The sequence below is a fragment of the Macrosteles quadrilineatus genome, unplaced genomic scaffold (genome assembly GCF_028750875.1).
Source record: "Macrosteles quadrilineatus isolate MER2022 unplaced genomic scaffold, UCM_ALF_1.0 Scaffold_5__1_contigs__length_97177068, whole genome shotgun sequence".
Classification (NCBI taxonomy): domain Eukaryota; kingdom Metazoa; phylum Arthropoda; class Insecta; order Hemiptera; family Cicadellidae; genus Macrosteles; species Macrosteles quadrilineatus.
In genome coordinates, this window is record NW_026542598.1 from 82,215,359 (window position 1) to 82,232,676 (window position 17,318).

General features: G+C 33.3%; 2 protein-coding genes across 3 annotated transcripts; one reads left to right on the forward strand and one right to left on the reverse strand.

The window, feature by feature from the left end:
- Positions 1-3,564: 3,564 nt before the first annotated feature.
- Positions 3,565-9,070, reverse strand: LOC128994538 (polyisoprenoid diphosphate/phosphate phosphohydrolase PLPP6-like). Its single transcript, XM_054419155.1, has 4 exons — positions 8,968-9,070; positions 6,403-6,570; positions 5,644-5,743; positions 3,565-5,172 (listed from the first exon to the last, which is right to left on the reverse strand). Exons 2-4 carry the CDS (start codon positions 6,547-6,549, stop codon positions 4,772-4,774), a joined length of 648 nt encoding a protein of 215 aa, XP_054275130.1. The 5' UTR covers positions 6,550-6,570; positions 8,968-9,070; the 3' UTR covers positions 3,565-4,771.
- A 541-nt stretch (positions 9,071-9,611) lies between these two features.
- Positions 9,612-17,134, forward strand: LOC128994773 (zinc finger protein 664-like). 2 transcript variants are annotated; one of them, XM_054419539.1, is made up of 7 exons: positions 9,612-9,657; positions 11,349-11,567; positions 12,413-12,531; positions 13,593-13,767; positions 14,143-14,343; positions 14,957-15,197; positions 15,810-17,134. In XM_054419539.1, the coding sequence occupies exons 2-7, from the start codon at positions 11,439-11,441 to the stop codon at positions 16,070-16,072; spliced, it is 1,128 nt and encodes a 375-aa protein (XP_054275514.1). In that variant the 5' UTR covers positions 9,612-9,657; positions 11,349-11,438; the 3' UTR covers positions 16,073-17,134. The 2 variants fall into 2 exon arrangements, with proteins under 2 accessions (XP_054275514.1, XP_054275513.1); XM_054419538.1 differs by lacking the exon at positions 9,612-9,657 and adding an exon at positions 9,694-9,749.
- The last annotated feature ends 184 nt before the right edge of the window (positions 17,135-17,318 follow it).

Genomic DNA, 17,318 nt, shown 5'->3' on the forward strand with positions numbered 1-17,318 from the left:
TCAATCCATTAGTCCACATGACAAGTTTGATTGACAAATCTGAATGTCTAAAATAGGCCTTCTCAGAATAAAAACAAGGAATGTGTTCTAATCAGTGATTAATTTTGGTCTAAGTCCAGACATGCAAAAGATTGTGGCCTGGCTGTGTAGCATATACTTGCCTGATGTTGCACCAGGAAAAGAATAATCAGCTGATTGCTGTTATCTATGATTACTCAAAGAGTTTACTTATCAAATATGTTAGCCAAAGTCCTTGCATGATAAGTCCTCTGTCTACAAGATCTCTAGTCGAATCATTTTATGAAATATATCCTTTTTTGCTTGGCCTATTTTTAAAACAATATAGCATATAATTTATATATTGGGTCACTTGGTATTTCTTTCTTACCATGTTGATCATTTAATTGAAAACTTGTTTACTTCATAATTTGTTTTTTTTTTCACTTTGTGTTAATTTTACTTACACATCAATTATTGGCTACTTTTAGCAAATTTCCCTGTAGGAAAGTAGCTATTGCCGTAGGTGAAACGGTAAGACTTAGAGGCAGGATCAATGTACTTTTTCATTTTTATGTCCCTAGAGGGCAAAACACTATTTGTTTTAAATTTATATATATAGGTATAGAAAATGTAGGGCGGGATAAAATTGAATTAGTTTACGAACCATTATGATCGGTCCATGGGAACGGGGGTTTATGTAGTAAAAATTAGGTTTTCTCATTTTGACTCCCAAAACATAAAATTTCCTTATTTCTCCCTAACCATTTTAAAGAATTAAAAAAACCAAATGATTTAGTATATTGAAGTGTTTTTGCGGTTATTAATTACGGAGAAAATACCAAAAATTTTAAATTTCAAATTCCCATGTTATTCTTATGGAGGATAAGTAAACTGTTATAGTTTGCTTGTTTATGGATGTATTTTGATCAAAATTGGCAAATTTATTTATTTTATACTAAGCTATTAATATTTTACTAAAAAACACACTTAATTACCCTCCCTGTAGCAGCAAACCTAGGTACTTGTTAAACCTAATGTTAATTAAATAGATTTAATTAAAAATCCAATCAGTCAAATGGGGATTTGCTTAGTCTGCAGGTTTGTTGCAGCGGAGGGTATTATTAAAGAAGTGTTTGTATTTTTTTAAACATATTTAATGGGCTGACATCATCAAATTATGTATCCTATTGTTTTTGGTGACAAATCTAATTTCTATAACCCAACATAAACATTATTTTTGCCTTGCAATAAATTATCCGTAGGCCTATATATACTAGACTAAGGTTTGCTTATTGTAATAGTAAGCATAACCAGTATTAACTTGACTATGATTTTTGTAGTGACTTTTCCGTTATAGTCCGTTTACAAAATTAAGGCGGTTTGAGGGGAAGTTCCCCCACCACTTTCTTCTGCTCAATACATGTTGCAGCTGATTCACGTTTTAAGGATTTTTTTTTTAGCTTTAAAAGACGTGGAGGGGATAGATTTATTTTAAAACTGCCTAAATTTTGCAGAGTATAGTTTAATTTTTTTGTAAACTCGATTGAAACTGACAATCTAACTAGTATTATTAAAAACACCACCCTGGTAATCTATTTTTGAATGATTTCTTTTGTGATATAATTTGGTCTAGTAAAGATGCAAAAAATTATGTTAATTAACTTAAAAATTATAAATTGGCAATTGCTATTCAATTCTGAGGTAAAACCTGGAAGATTTTACTCCAAAGCTGCCTTTGTTAGTTAAAGATTTTAAATAAAAATTTCTTTTACCTTAGTAAATTAAAAATTCTTTTCTTGAATTAAAATTAAAAATACTTCTATTACTTGCTAAGAAATTCCATCATTTCACATTTTACTGCCGGCTTGGAACACATTAAAGCAACCAGGTCTTTAAACGTTAATGGTTCATTGTCAACACATTCTTGAACTTAATGGTTCTGACTTGAAGGTAAATCTATGGAGACAACAAACAAATTTATGATCCTTCTGATTCCGTTAAGTATTATTTTCTGAATAAGAAACACTATAAAGCAAGTTGTGAGAATTACTTTTCCTAATTATTCCTGCATACTTTTTAAAATGTATGTTCATCATTGAAAAGTAACTTGATGCCATGTTGCAGGGTACAATTTCATCATAAGATGTTTTACATGAACAATTTATAGAGGAGAATATTCCTCTGTTACATTGTGGAAAATGTTTTATACTGCACCCTCACTAGTAGTTTATCTTACAATTCAAGTAACAATGTACTGTAACTGTAAACAAACTCAAATAAACACACTTTAATCTGTTGTTTGGCAAGTTCCTAACCATCAATAGTAACTAATTTTCCTACTAAAACTGCCAAAATTGTACAACCTCTTCTGTGCATTTAATAATTTCTCAAAGGAGTCATACCATACAACACAGAAACAGTACCATAAGCCTACTCTTAAAATACCTACTTGATATGCCAAAAGTAGAAAAGTAGGTACTGAACAGAAAACTTGAAAAAATGTTGTGTGAGGATAATAAATATTGATCTATTTATCAAATAAATTTATACTGTAGGAATAGGTTTCATGTTTCTTGGAATTTTTTCATTAGCTAGGCAATTTTTTAGTAATTGAAAAAAATAAATAAAAAAATAAGAGTTAAAAATTATTATTAATCATTAACAAAAATTAAAATGGTCACAATTTTAAAACCGAAAGATTTTTTATTATTATATTTTCTAAAATAGATTATGACTAGATAAAATTGTATACAAAATTTCATAAAGATATCTTCGATAGTTTTCAAGATATAAATTTGAAACAAAAACTAAACAAAGTGGTAGATAGGCCTTTCTCGCTAATGTGGCATTTTTAGGAAAATATGTTATTGTTGTTTTTCCGTTTTACTCTGAGCCACTAAACCTATTCCTAAACTTTTTGAACTTACCACAGATAATAAACCCCTACTAGGGTGGTTATATTATCTGTGAACTTACTCACATGACACCCTATATATTTACACCATATTTACACAGGATTTTAAATCTTGATAAAGGGTTTGTTAGCCTTTACCTTAACCCTGAATAATAGGAAATATTTATGGATTTTTCATAGGTTCAAAACAAGTTTATTTAGTTGATTTCCATTATAATTAAACACTTAAGTATTTGGATTTCCATTTATTCACAACCATTTTAAATGTTAGCTACTAGTAAAACCACATCTTCTGCATACCTTATGTTTGGTATTACCTCTAGAATTCCATGAACCATTCTTATGGCTTAATATGCGATAAACTGAATGGCATGATAAGCCAACAGTCAGTTTAAATGAATGCAGATCATAAAATCGTAGCATAAGTTTTTTAGAATCAAGGTATTGTGTCCAAATAAGATTACATAACGACCACAATGAAAATATTTATGGCTAAATGACTCAAGATTGTAACCTAACCTCAATTAAAGAAACAATTCTTGAAAATTAATGAAAATGGTGTTAAAAGAGCATTGCAATATAAAAAAAATATGTTAAGCAAAATATACAAATTGGAAAAGAACTTAACAAGGTTACAAACAAAGGATAAATAAAAGATCAAACATTCTTTAATTGCACAAAATCACAAATACAAATACTTATAAGCATGAGGAACTAATAAAATAAAACTACAAAAATGTGATTCAAAATGGGACACAAAATATGAATGCAACAAGACAAACAAAATAGTGGTTTTTCACTCCTTCAATGCTAGAATAGAAAACCTTATTTTTACATCAGATAGTTTGTAATTAATACTTCTTCGCTGTGCAGGGGGAAGATAGTAAATTTTTGGGTATGTCGATCTGAATAAGTAAAAAAATCAAAATAATATTCGTAAACCAACAATTAAATTGTTTAAAACTGACAGCTGTACACAACTCTTTAAAAATCTATCTTTTCTTGAACATCACACCTTAAACTTTCTATGATCTATTTATAAACTAACTCTATGAAATGTGATTAAGTACAATAAATATAAAATTAAAAATATTTTACAATAAAAACATATAGCCTGATAATTATTAATATGACTAGGGAACATTTAAAATAAGTTAGTAGTTCAAATCCACAGTAATTTATTCTTTGGTAAAGAACGTCAAGTGAAATATATTTTTTGCGTTGGACTAAATTGATGAAGTATTTATGTTTGGTTTTTTGGCTTATTTGGTTTTTGGCATTGTGTGATCTCTGATTATTTGGTTGAACTGGAGGAATACTCGAAAACACACACAAACACAAACCAATGGTTAGAAACACAAATAAATTAAAATGCCCAAATACAAGTAAAATTAATCTAACACAAATAAATGTATGAAGGCAAAGATGTACATTTTTGTGTACGGTACAGTACAAAAAAATACAAATGTGTAACAATAAACATAATAATTCAACATTAAAAAGTAGAGTTTCTGTATAATGTATGAGCAAATTAAAAATAGACCTTGTGAATTTTTTGATTTTACACTGTTTTAGTGATCTAATGAAACCAACTTTAATTCAAAGAATTCTATAAGAACTTGTATCATGTAGGCCTATAGATGAAGTATTTTTATGATACCATGTCCATAACTATTAGTTTTTACATATCCAAGTGATTTAACAATCACAACAATGTGAACATTTTAACAATATGGACAAGACTTTCGAAATGACTCAATCTCACTATAAAAGTACAAAAAGCTCTGCTAAGATATGAAAATATTTTCTATACATTACCTTTTCAACAAATATAAATATAACAAAAATACAACCTTTTTAAACATCATACTCACTACCTTCGATTCTTTCGTCAGAAATAAAGGAAACAATATAAACAGCAGTGTTTTCACTGAGCCAGATCAGCGAAATCAGCAAAGCGTTGACAATACCGAGGAGAACGCCAGCAAAAACATCAAGCAAGTGGTGACGCCGCAACAAAATCCTACTGGCGCTTACGGAGAACACCCAAGCGAGCAGAGGCAATCGGAAAATGAAATGAATGGGATACAGAATCAAGAAGAAGTAGGCGATGAAGCATGCACGGGAAACGTGTCCGGATGGGAATGAATAAACATCCGGGCCGATCGAGCCCAACATGTCAGGTTGGTTACCGGCGGGTCGTCGTCTTCTGAAAACCGCCTTCAACACTCCCACTAAGATGATGTCTGTGATAAGACCTGAAAAGTGAATTAAACTCAGATATCTATTAGGCCCTAATATAAACGAGTATGGTACGAGTAAACAATCACATCAGATGTAAGAATCCTATATGATAATATTTTCACAACAGGTTCTTTAAATGCTAAATGTTTCTTGTATTGATTTGAATACGTTGATTGAAGACTCTCTTTTGGGGTCCAAAAACTTAAAAAATGACCTAAACCAGAATTAGAGTTTTCCAATTTTATTCTACAATAGTTTTTAAAGCTAGGCCTATTTCAAGAAGTAAAGTCATAACCAAATTTGAAGTAGGTAAATTTTGGAAGAAAATTTACGACTTCTAAAATTTAAAAACACAAAAGTAAATGTGTGAAATCCAATTTTAAAGAAAAACTCTATGACGTAGAGGCTTAAGTTTCACAGATAAAGGTTACGTCAACTTTTACTTACTTAAAAAAAAATTCTATATGAGGTACCTACAAACTCACCAATGAAAAAGTTGACTTGCATTTCCATGAGTTCTTTTTTCCATACGATCCACAATAGCATGATCCATACAGGCAACCAAACGTATCCGGCACATGATACCTGTAAAAATCATCTTCGTTATAATATTTTAAAACCTATAAAACCTTATTTATTGCACTGATACACTATTGCAGTTGGAAATAAGCAATCACTTCAAATAAAGAACCATTTTGACAATGGAGACATCCTATTCTCAAGTCGATGTTGGAGTTTTACAATGAAAATGCACGTCTTTGAATTGAGCCAATCAATTATCAATCATGAGATGGGAACGCTACCTAGGTGCGTATTTTACCCCAAATATAAGTGAAGGATGAGTGTTGGATCTCCCAATAAAATATTTTTAACAGTATCTTTGAAGTCCAACAAAGTGGTACAAATGAACAAAAAACAAGTACCGTAGTTATTCTTTACCCAAGTTTACTTATTAAGTAGCAGGGTTTTACTGTGTAATTAAATTACCATAGAACAGATTCTCTATATTACCGTATACAATATGCTGATAACCAACAGTCAACTGTGCAGTATCCACTGTATTAAAAAATCATATTTGATTGAAATAGGCCTAACACTTATTTTAGGTTCACTATAACCATACTCAGTTATTGTGTAAAGTTACAAATCTGACAAAGCAAGACTACCTATATGCTAAAAATAGTTGGTATTTTGTATTTTATACTGTTAGGCCTACTTGCAATATAATCCCTGTGACAACTTACCTCTAACAACTTGTAATGGATCTTGAGGGATCGAAATGGTAAAAATTTGTTCATTAAATTACACAGAGAGTTAGTGAGGTAGACATCGGTTTTTAGAATCTTTTCTAGAGCAGGAGGCACTTTGCGCTTTTCGTGATGTCCAGTCATTGTTGTTTAGGTATTGTAGTTCTGAAAAGAATAAACATGTTAGGTAACTTAGGGTTCAATTACACCGTTGATTGTGAATACCAAAGTAGATGAGCTGAAGCTACTTGTTTGTGTAAGAGGTCGCAGAAGGGGTGTCTTTTAGGGAGGGAGGAAATTGCATTTACGCATTTTCAGACACTTTTATTTTTATGTTTGCATGTTTGTTGGCACAGGGGGCTGCCAGCCTGTAAAGTGTAAGACTCCAACATGTTTAAGACCCAAAGACTGCCCACCAAATACCTCCTCTAAGTTACTCTTTGGACACTAGCCTGGAAACACTTGTCGTACTTCATCAGAACTTAGCAACTATCTCCAGAGGGCACACTTTGTTGGTCCACAGTGGAATGAGTACTGTATGCCTCTCGTTTAATCTCTATTATTGCAGTTTTAATTTCTCTCTTTGGAATTTCATACCATAAAGACGCTAGAATTTACAATTTGCCCCTCCAGCTTCGTTACGAACAAAAATCTGTTATAAGAGATAAACGTTAAGTACAAAAGCTAAGAGTTGGTGATGGTGACATAATTGAACATAGTTATTTTTATTTGAATAACTGGCTATAACTTTAAAACCGTAATGGAAAATGTCTACATCACCGTATTATGTTTACTGTATGGTAAAAAATTACAAATTTTTTTTGGTACCGGTAGTAACTTATATGTCTACATCTCCCTGACCTAGAATGTGTTAAGGTTTGGTGGAGGAAATATTGTACTTTCACCCCAAATGTACCTACATACCTTTCTCTCCAAATTCAAAACAGATGTCCGATAATATGAGTGGTAGCATTTCTGTTTATAGAGAAAGTCAAGTGGAAGTGGTACATACACCTCATATTTGTGTGGATAAGTTGGGGATCGAAACAGTCCCTCTCGCGTGAGTTTGATAAATGACAATCCTATAGTAATAAGCTACCAAACTACTTACCAACCAAAATATACTATGAAATAAAGAGATAACAATTAAAAGTTGGCACAGTGTAGGCTAGGTTATCTTTCCAACATAGCTTGATTTATAAATTAAACAGGGGAAGTTACTAAATTGTCTTGATCTTATGTATCACTTGCCTTGTATCACTTGATGTGTGAATTTTATCCTTCTTAATGCCAATAAGTTTAATGGTGTTATCACTCTACACTGTGTAAGTTTACAGTTTTAGAAGTAGCCTAAACTAAGTGACACAGCAATCAATATAAGTTAAAGTATACAACTTTATCACAACAAACAGTTTGAGATGTTTATTTATCTCAGCCACTGCAGATATGAGTCACCTCTTTATGTTTTAAGACTGAGTAAGTTAGTAGCCAAAGGCTATCAGCGTGTTTTTAGTCTGCTACTAACTATTTAGGTAGATAGGCTACAATGAAAATCAATAAGTCTAATTTTCACAAACCGGGAAATGTATAAATTCATGAAGTAAGTTATTTACTGCTTGCATGATTTTTTTGGAGTACCTATTATACTTTTGTAAAATTCAAAATAGCCTAATAGGCCTATTTGTTTGTAATAAAAACTGGTTTGGTACGATTTTCCCCTCTTCATCACTATTAATTAGGCTAGCCTATTACTTTTCATCATGAAAAAATTAAGGGTCTAAACAATTTTCAAAATAGTTAAAGGATATGGTAGGATCATAAAATGTACGTAACAATATGAGAAAATCAATAGAAGTTAGATAAGTTTTATGTCTAAAGTTTAAAGAGCTTTAAGTTAAATACCAACAATTTTTGTATACACCCATTTTTATTTGGCGCGCTCCATCATAAAAAAGCGAGCATGCGCACTTAAGGGTTAACAGCCATGAGCTAATAACTCAGGAGTTAACTTAGCCTTAAGTTTAATATTTCTTTCCCATGTGGAGTTTAAGTTTTCATTAAGTATTTTGAAATAAAAACATATTGAATAAATTTAAGTTTTAATTAAAAAGTCTATGAACGAACAGTAGGTAAGCAGTTGACTTTTGTGAGTATTTATTCAGCAGGGTTTAGGTAGTTTTTTTTAAGGCTGATATTTTTAGGTTTTACACATCCAGACAGAAGTAAGATCAACTTTCCAAAAATCATAAATGTAGCCCACTGTTTACATTATACATACCAAGGTAATTTGAGTACAAAGAATGTAAAGAGAAAGATGACTAATGCTATGAAGGTTTTGCATACATTACATAGATTGTTTATCAAGATTTTAGTTGACAAGGCTATACAGAAAATAATATAGCCTAGGCTATTACAGCTAGGCTGTAAATTTATTTTCAATTCGGCGTAGTCTTGCTTATAAATGTTTTACAGGCCATAATTTTTGCTAGGATTAAACGCAATTAGCCTAATATAACATTGCAAATAAAACGTCAAAGTACACAAAACAAAATTTAACCTTACCTCAAACACAAAGTATAACTAAGTTAACACTGTAGCATTCAGCAAGAAGAGATGGCGAAACACACCAGGCGGCATAAAAAACTAAAAACAACAAACATCTCACAGCCACCACAATAGCCGAATAGTCAGCTGATTTATCTCTTATCACAAACAAAGCATATGTTTTGATTAGACATAGCATGAGCAAAAGCAAGTTTAGTTTGGCTTAGCCGTTGAATATGGAACCATATTGAGTTATTTCAATCACTGATTTAGCAAATACTAACAATATTAACTAGAAAATATAATGAGATGCTATCAAGTCAACTGAAATGATTGGGCATATGATCATATGACTGTTTTTATTTAAACGTAAATTCATTTAGCATATCGAACTGAGCCTGAACCTGAAACCGAGTTGATGGTTATTGTAGTACGTTTTCTGTAACACAACGGACAACCTGAACCTGCCAACAGATTAGTGAGCAGCAGCTTAAATGCAACTGCCAAAACATATGTTCAATGCTATTAGTATAGGATTCGGGCCAACAACGTCATTTGTTTATGTTTATGATCCATACCGGTATTTTTCTAGTAATCGTGGCGGCAGCAGAGGATAAGAAGAATCTAAACAAAAAATAATATTTTTATTTACAGTGTTGTTAACCAAACCTCAAACCAATACGCCTAATTTTCATTTGTGAACTCTAGGTTGGTTCTATTTAATAACTAGTCAAATTTAATAGTCTTGTACTTGTTTGTATATAAAATGATGGCATATAAGCTGAAGTAGCGCGTTTGCGGTAAATATTTATTTACTAAATATCAAGCGACGACCATTGATTTTCTAGGTTAGGCCGTCCTTTATCTTACAGAAAATTGATGTATGTGGGCAGTTTTGCATCCATAAAAAATTGTGGTCCCAATTTTAAGGGTTTACTAATTCTATAATTTGTTTACATACCTAAACTTGGATTTTGTTTTTTATCTTTAACCTACTTATACCTAGAAATTCTAGGTTTATAATATAGATTTTTTCAAGACTTGGTAGGCCTAGGCCTAGCTGTGTCATTAAAATACTTAGGTCCTCCCAGTTTACTGCTTTATTTCTCTAATGATTGGGCTGCACTTTACTTGACGTCCTACACTCATTCGATTGTTTTTTTCGATTCGATATTTTCATTCGATTGTTTCATTCGATATAAGTTATCGATTGGTTAGTTAGGTTAGGTTAACCTTACCTAACTAACCAAACGATATATCGAATGAAGCAATCGATATATTGATCGATATTTTAATTCGAATGAGTGTAGGACGTCAAGTAAAGTGCAGCCAATGATTGTTTTATGTAATAAAGGAGCCAAATAGTAATATGGTTTAAGCTGTCTTGCTGTTTGTTAATCACAATTAATTTTAAGTTCCAAAACTGTATGATGAATAGGTTTACATACCTTATAAATCCGAGAAACAGCTCAATTTTATAGAAGGTCACTTACATGTTTCGGCTTGTATACGCCAGTGTCAAAACATCGCAGTTGGATGGTGAAATCCTTGTCATTGTTTGTTACTAAAAGTACATGTACACATACACGGATGGGATAAAGACATTACAAAAACGATTAAAAAGTTTTAATAGGCCTATTACAATGTCTATTAGGCGAACGTGAGTTTGCATCCTGACCATTACCAAGGTGTGCGTCCTGCCCATGTATTTATTGTAATAAGCAGGCCTATTACAACTTATTATTCATTTTCGTAATGTCTTTGTCCCGCTCGTGTATGTGCATATGTGAATGTATCGGGTACACTTCCATATCTGTTGGCACAAACAACCGAGTGAGTAATAATGATTATTCGATTGTTTAATTTGATATATCATTTGGTTAGTTAGGTTAGGTTAATCTTACCTAACTAACCAAACGATATATTGAATAATCGATATATCGATCGATATTTTCATTAGGTTGTTTGTGCCAACAGATGGAAGTGTACCCTATGTAACTTTTAGTAACAAATGATTACAATGATTACAACGTCCAACTGTGATGTTTTTACAATGGTGGGTACAAGCCGATACATGTAAATGACATTCTATAACATTGAGCTGTTTGTCGGATTTATAAGGTATGTAGGCCTAAACCTATTTATCATATTGAAAAAGTATAACAGCTTAGGAGCTAGAATGGAAATAAATTTTAATTCCAAAACTGTACTGAAATTAGGTTATTTCAACCTAACATGACTATGTAGAATGCAAGTTATTTTTGTGATAGGCTATCCCAGTTTCATGAATTACAGTAGTGCACTCAGGCTACCTAAATTTACCTCAACTTACATTAACACAGGTATTTTTTCATCAATTAAGTTTAACTTGCTGTTGATTAAGTTACTGTTTGTTGCAGATACAGTAGATTTAAAATTAAATGTATTTGAATCCCTACCACCGCTTCAACACAAAACCTACAATGCCACAAGGAAACTGTAACTAGCTAATGATGGACAAGATCACCAGTTCGTCAGAGTTACCAATCACGACTGATGCATTCATAAATGTATCTCACAGTACTTGTACCAAGTTTGAAGGAAATTTAAGTCCACCAAGTACCCAAGGGAAAGTTCTGGTATGTTGCCTTTGCAAACAACTGTAAGAATTTTGTTATCATTCATCAACAAAATAAAGTAGCCTATATTAAGTTATTAAATAAAATTTTTGAAAATATTTACATAATTTAATAATGGTTTACCAACATTCAGCCGTCCAGTTTTAATAAGGTAATTTTTTTGCAATCTAGGTTTTAGCACGTTGTTGTGCTATCATCAGGCTCCAAGGTGGAATTTGTTCAGTCCATTGGACTTCATTGGGTTATAAGTTACGTACCGTATATAGTTCACATGACACAAACAGGGATACATAAATAAAGACTTAGGCCCCTACCCATCGGTATTTACAAGACAAAGACACACTCGTTTGAATTCACTGGTCGCAGAAAAACAACTGGTTATTATTGTATTACTTTATTTGAACTAGATGGCTGAAGGTATTTAACAAACAACATGATTAGCTCCTAACCAGTTCAGGGTCATTTCCACATCTCGATGTCAAAAATAATATATCATTATTGTTACTTTTACTGCAGCATCTAAGCCTTAATGATAGAAGATACATATTTTATTTCAGCGTAAAATGTTCATTAACTTAACTTATACAGTACCGGTATATTAGAATATTAAAATCAGCGAAGTCGTCATACAAGTTTTGTGTAGTCCACTACAGCTTCACAGTCCAAGGTGCAAATTGTTTTATGACTGATAACATTTTGCCTTTTTTGGTCAAGTTTATATTTACCTTGCTAAATATTAAAATGACACAACATTGACTAAACGAGGCAACGATTAGACATACCAGATCTCGGGTTAAAGGATTGCTGTTCGCGACTGGTGTAAGTTGCTCTTTATTTATTTACAGGCTAATTTGGATCATGCCAAGCAAAGTGTTCACCCTGAAATACCTCCATGGCTGCTTCATCCTACATTTCTAAATCATTCATACGCAACGGTAGACGTTCAGACATACTGTGGATCCAGGTTAGTAAGTTAGACCTATTGAAACTGAGTTACAGTGTTGTACAAAAATACTTATTTAACTTTGGGACAAACAAGTATATGGAAACTATCCTTGCAGTTTAGGGCTATGCTTGGATTTTACTGTCAGAATTTTGGTTTATTGAGCCAATTCAAAACATAACTGCACAATAAAGATTACAGTAGAACTCCAATCATCCAAAACCCAACCATCTGAACTATCCGAATCACTTACAGAATGAATTTTAAAACCTAAAACTACAGTAACTAGATGCACAAAATAACAAAGAATCATTATTAAAGAAGGCAGATGCCGTGATCGCATCAAAATCCTGATCATCTCCTGTAATTATGTAGAAATTATTATTGTCTCTCCACAGTCACGTAAACATTATCATTGTCTTCTGTGATTGAGGCAAAATTCTGAACAACTCAATCGGTCAAGTAGACATCATTGTCTCCCGCAGTTACATTTAAAATCATCATTGCCTCCTGCAGTCACAGAAACGTCATCAAAAGCATGATTTTCTATCACAAACTCTTCGCTCAAGTATTTTGCAATTGTGATAATATCACAATAAGAAAAGTTCCACATGAGCTCAATTACGAATACTTGGTTCCTGATGTCTCAATCTTTTAGGCTTGGCTCAAAAATCTAGCCGTTTGCATACCACTACTAAACCCTTATATCACTTCTAGTATGTGCACTATATTCTGGACAAATGTTATTTTTTGTTCATTTTTATAACACTTAGACGTACATCACCAAAAATGAACTATTTTTGATCAAATTCGCTGAATTTCTGTACAGTTCCAATAATTTGAATGTGGTACAGTACCAATTGATTCAGGTAGGCTTACCGATAGTTAACGATTTCTACTGAAGTAGCAGATTGGCTTGATTTAAAACAAATCAGGAGATATTTGAAAACTAAAATAGTAAATTAGCAAGTTTGATTGTTCAACATAGTTGATTGTCAACAAAACAGTTAACAGTTATCTTTGTTCTTATAATCCCTCAAACACTTCAAATGCTCAGTCACTAATTTAGAAATAATTTACAGGTTAAAGTCTTGTGTTGAGGTGAGTGAGCCGACCAGTTTAAACGAGCTACAACCTGTCCCTGTGAGTCAAGACACGCAACATCATGTTGAACACCCTGTGAGTCCTCAGACTAAAGTGTGGTGGCCTGAACCTCAAGTCCATATAGAAGTGGAGGTGGAGGATGCGCCGAAAGATGTAAGTGAAATTTATCTGTCTTCTCACAATTTTTCTACAAGATAGATTGTGACTTTATCAGATTACTGAAAACCGTGGAAGAGGAACCTAGTAGTGAGAAAGTACAGTAGGCCACCTAAAACATAACAAGATTAGATAAAATCTAACTAAAGATGGAATATAAAATTTCCAAAAGTAGGTATCACAAACACTTTTCGGTCTTAAGTTGTCTAAACCCTATTTTTGTTATGTCAGTCTGATGTCAGTCAAGTCTGAGACGCTAACCACTGGGCAACAACAACAACACCCCAGCACAATTTACCCCAGTTGTTGGTTGATTTCATCAACTTTTAGGTATTAAAGAAGTGTTGTCTCTAGATCGTTGTGTTTTCACAGAAGGATGTGACTGCCAGGTTCCATTGCCAAACTTGCGGCAAAGGTTTTCCTTCTGCTTCCTCTCTCCTCGGCCACGAACACAACCATGTGACGCAGCAGCGGCCGTACGAGTGTGAGACGTGTTTCAAGAAGTTCGCCACCAACTCCCATCTGACCACTCACAAACGTACACACACTGGGGAGCGCCCTTATATTTGTCAGGTAAGACGGGACGTCACTCAAAAGTTGACTTGCTAACTCGAACCTTAAATAACTATCTCTAGCTGTTTTTACATACTCAATCAAAGAATTATACAGAATGGTAAAAACATGTTACGATAGAATGTTGATAGTGATTTTTACAAGGATTTATCTAATTTGTTAAATAGATTCCCACATGTTTGTAAAAACCTGGAAACTTAAAAATCCTTGAAATCGATAGACCTCAATTTTTTGTATGTTCCTCTTTCACATCCTTGGATGCTAGAGTCTAGCTCAGAACTGTGTTACACACTACTTCAGGTTAGTCCTAGAAGGTCGCTGGCATTATCACTTAGATAAGATATACCTAACCAGCTTGATCACCAACCTCAGTATTGTCCTGAAGTTATATTTTTGTACTGTAACTTTTGTTAGATATCCTAATTTACTGTGTTTTATCTGGAAATTTTGATGTCAATCTTTTGGAAGGTTTTATATTGCAATTAGTTGACAGTTGTTTTTGGACACATGACATCAAATTTGTTACACAAGGGGGGATAAATCCTTTAGGATTACTTTGACAGGGCTGTTTTAGTTATTCTAAAAAAATGTCTTTATGACATCTCCATTACAGGTGTGCAGAAGATCATTTTCCGACAGGTCGGCGTTCGTGAAGCACGAGAGGACTCACGGCCCTGACGGAACGGTCATAAAAAGGTACAAGTGTGACATTTGCGGAAGTCAGTTCACGGACAACTGCGGATTAAAGAAACACATCAGGATCCACACAGGCGAGCGACCGTACCAGTGCGACGTCTGTGAAAAAGCCTTCTCCACCAGCTCTACGTTTGTTGCACATCGAAGGATACACACCGGTAATATTGATTTTGAGCTAACATATTTACAGTAGGTGTGATGTTGGTCAATATCCCAAATTCTAACATTATTTTGTTGATAGAATACTGTACACTATTACAGCTGTTGCCACTTTGGGAAATAAAATAAACGTTGTTGTTGTTTATTTTGAGTACACTGACTTTAACCCAAGCTGAACTAAAAGGACAACTTATCAAATATTTTTAAGGAGAAATTACAATCTAGACAGAAGCACACTCTGAGAGGTGCATTAAACTATGCTCTTTAAATAAAAGTTTGACTACATCTGATTAAAGTAGAAGATGTTTACTTTATTTATCAAAGAGGATTCAAGCTAATAGCCGAGTACACAACATACTAATCTTGATATTTCGCCTCTCCAAGAATAGGCTACTTCTTCAGAAAATGTTGTACTATCTCTAATTAAGTGCTCGGTTCATCCTACTTAGTTGACAGAAACTAGATCAATTATTTGTGTTTTCACTATCATGTGTAGGCACTGTATAGTAAATGATGATACCAACTCTGCCTCCTTCTTTAAACTCTATTCTGCCACCGATAACCATGAATCTTACGATTCTCTTTCTCTAACAGTGATTCAATTTTTCTAGGCGAGAGACCCTACAAGTGTGATCAGTGCGGTAAAATGTTTGTGACAAAATCTCATCTGTTGACCCACGGACGAGTGCACAGTGGGGAGAAGCCGTTTGTTTGTTCTGTCTGCAACCGCAAGTTTGCCGACGGCTCGAGTTTTCGACGGCACGAGAGACTTCACACAGGCGAACAACGACACAACTGCCAAGTCTGCGGTAAGGGTTTCCCAGTCAGCGCTTCACTAGAAAAACACATGCAGCAGAGCCATACGTACTCGTAGCAGATGTTGTAGTTAACTTGGTAAATAATATTTGTTTAAGCTATTTTATTCAGATTGAATGCACTGATATAGAAGATTGTTCATTTGGCTTATAAAATTTGAAAGGAAATATTTTATTATGAAGTCAATCAGGAAAATGGAAATTCGCTTAGTCATTTTTAGTAAATTTTTACCCATAATGCTACTTACTGTATTCCAAATTAGCATTACATTAACTTGGACTCATTAAAAAAACATTTTCTTGGGATGAACTGTTCCCATTCATAGTGTGCAAAGTCTTTGGTAAGGCCACTTGAACAATTAAAAGCGAGCTTAATATTTTCATTTCTATTTTGAAGTTTAAGAGGCATAACAAAATTAAAATTAAATGTATTATGAAGCTTTAAATATGGTGTACAGAGATATAAGACTATATAATAAAAATCAAGGTCTGAGTGTCTTTGTGCAGCAACTTGATACGTGTGGTTAAAATACGCATATAAGCGGTGTCCCCATCTCAATGATTGATGATTGATTATATAGGTAATGATAAACAGGAGATTATTATTTATCTTCAAATGTAGAAAGAAAAGGCAGACGGAGAGTGAAGTCTTAAAAATAGCTGATCAACATCTGACGAGCAAACAAAAAATAGTGTAACTAACCTATGCTCTAGCATGTTAAACCTGGGAGAATGGGGATTTTTATTTCATCTCCTCTATAATTTGATTGACCTGGGCCTATGTTTTTTTTAAGAAGGTTAGCCAAAAAGTAACATTTGAAAACTGAAGTACCTGATTTGTTAGATATTTACCTACAAAGTTATAGCATCACATTACAGATCTTTTAATTTTTTCTGAAACTGTAGCCTGAACGTTTTTTTTATAAACGTGGACTATCTATCAATAAGTTTAGTGTTATAAGATATATTATTTACAATGCTATTGAATTACTCAACTACAGTATAACTCCAATTATCCCAATTATCCTAACTCCAACTATCCAAATCGCTTATTAAACAAATTTAAACAACTTTTAAACTACACTAAAGAAGGCTGAAGCCGTGATCGTAGCAATACGAACATCTTCTGCGGTTGACAACTTAATTGTTGTTTCTCGCGGTCATGGGGAAAAACCTCAATGTCTTCCGTGATCGCTGCAAAAACTTGTCTCCTGCGGACGACATCATGATCGTCTCATATGATCTTGGAAACATCATCATTGTCCTCCGCGGTCACGGCAAAAGCGTGACAATTTTTATTGTGAA

What these genes read in the sequence shown, in the direction of transcription:
- LOC128994538 (XM_054419155.1), bottom strand. Translation starts at nt 6,549, where the DNA reads ATGACTGGACATCACGAAAAGCGCAAAGTGCCTCCTGCTCTAGAAAAG. An exon ending in TCCATTACAAGTTGTTAGAG is followed by an intron (nt 5,744 to 6,402) that starts GTAAGTTGTCAC and finishes TGATTTTTACAG; the next exon opens with GTATCATGTGCCGGATACGT. An exon ending in GCAAGTCAACTTTTTCATTG is followed by an intron (nt 5,173 to 5,643) that starts GTGAGTTTGTAG and finishes TTCACTTTTCAG; the next exon opens with GTCTTATCACAGACATCATC.
- LOC128994773 (XM_054419539.1), top strand. Translation starts at nt 11,439, where the DNA reads ATGATGGACAAGATCACCAGTTCGTCAGAGTTACCAATCACGACTGAT. An exon ending in TGGAGGATGCGCCGAAAGAT is followed by an intron (nt 13,768 to 14,142) that starts GTAAGTGAAATT and finishes GTGTTTTCACAG; the next exon opens with AAGGATGTGACTGCCAGGTT. An exon ending in ACATCGAAGGATACACACCG is followed by an intron (nt 15,198 to 15,809) that starts GTAATATTGATT and finishes CAATTTTTCTAG; the next exon opens with GCGAGAGACCCTACAAGTGT.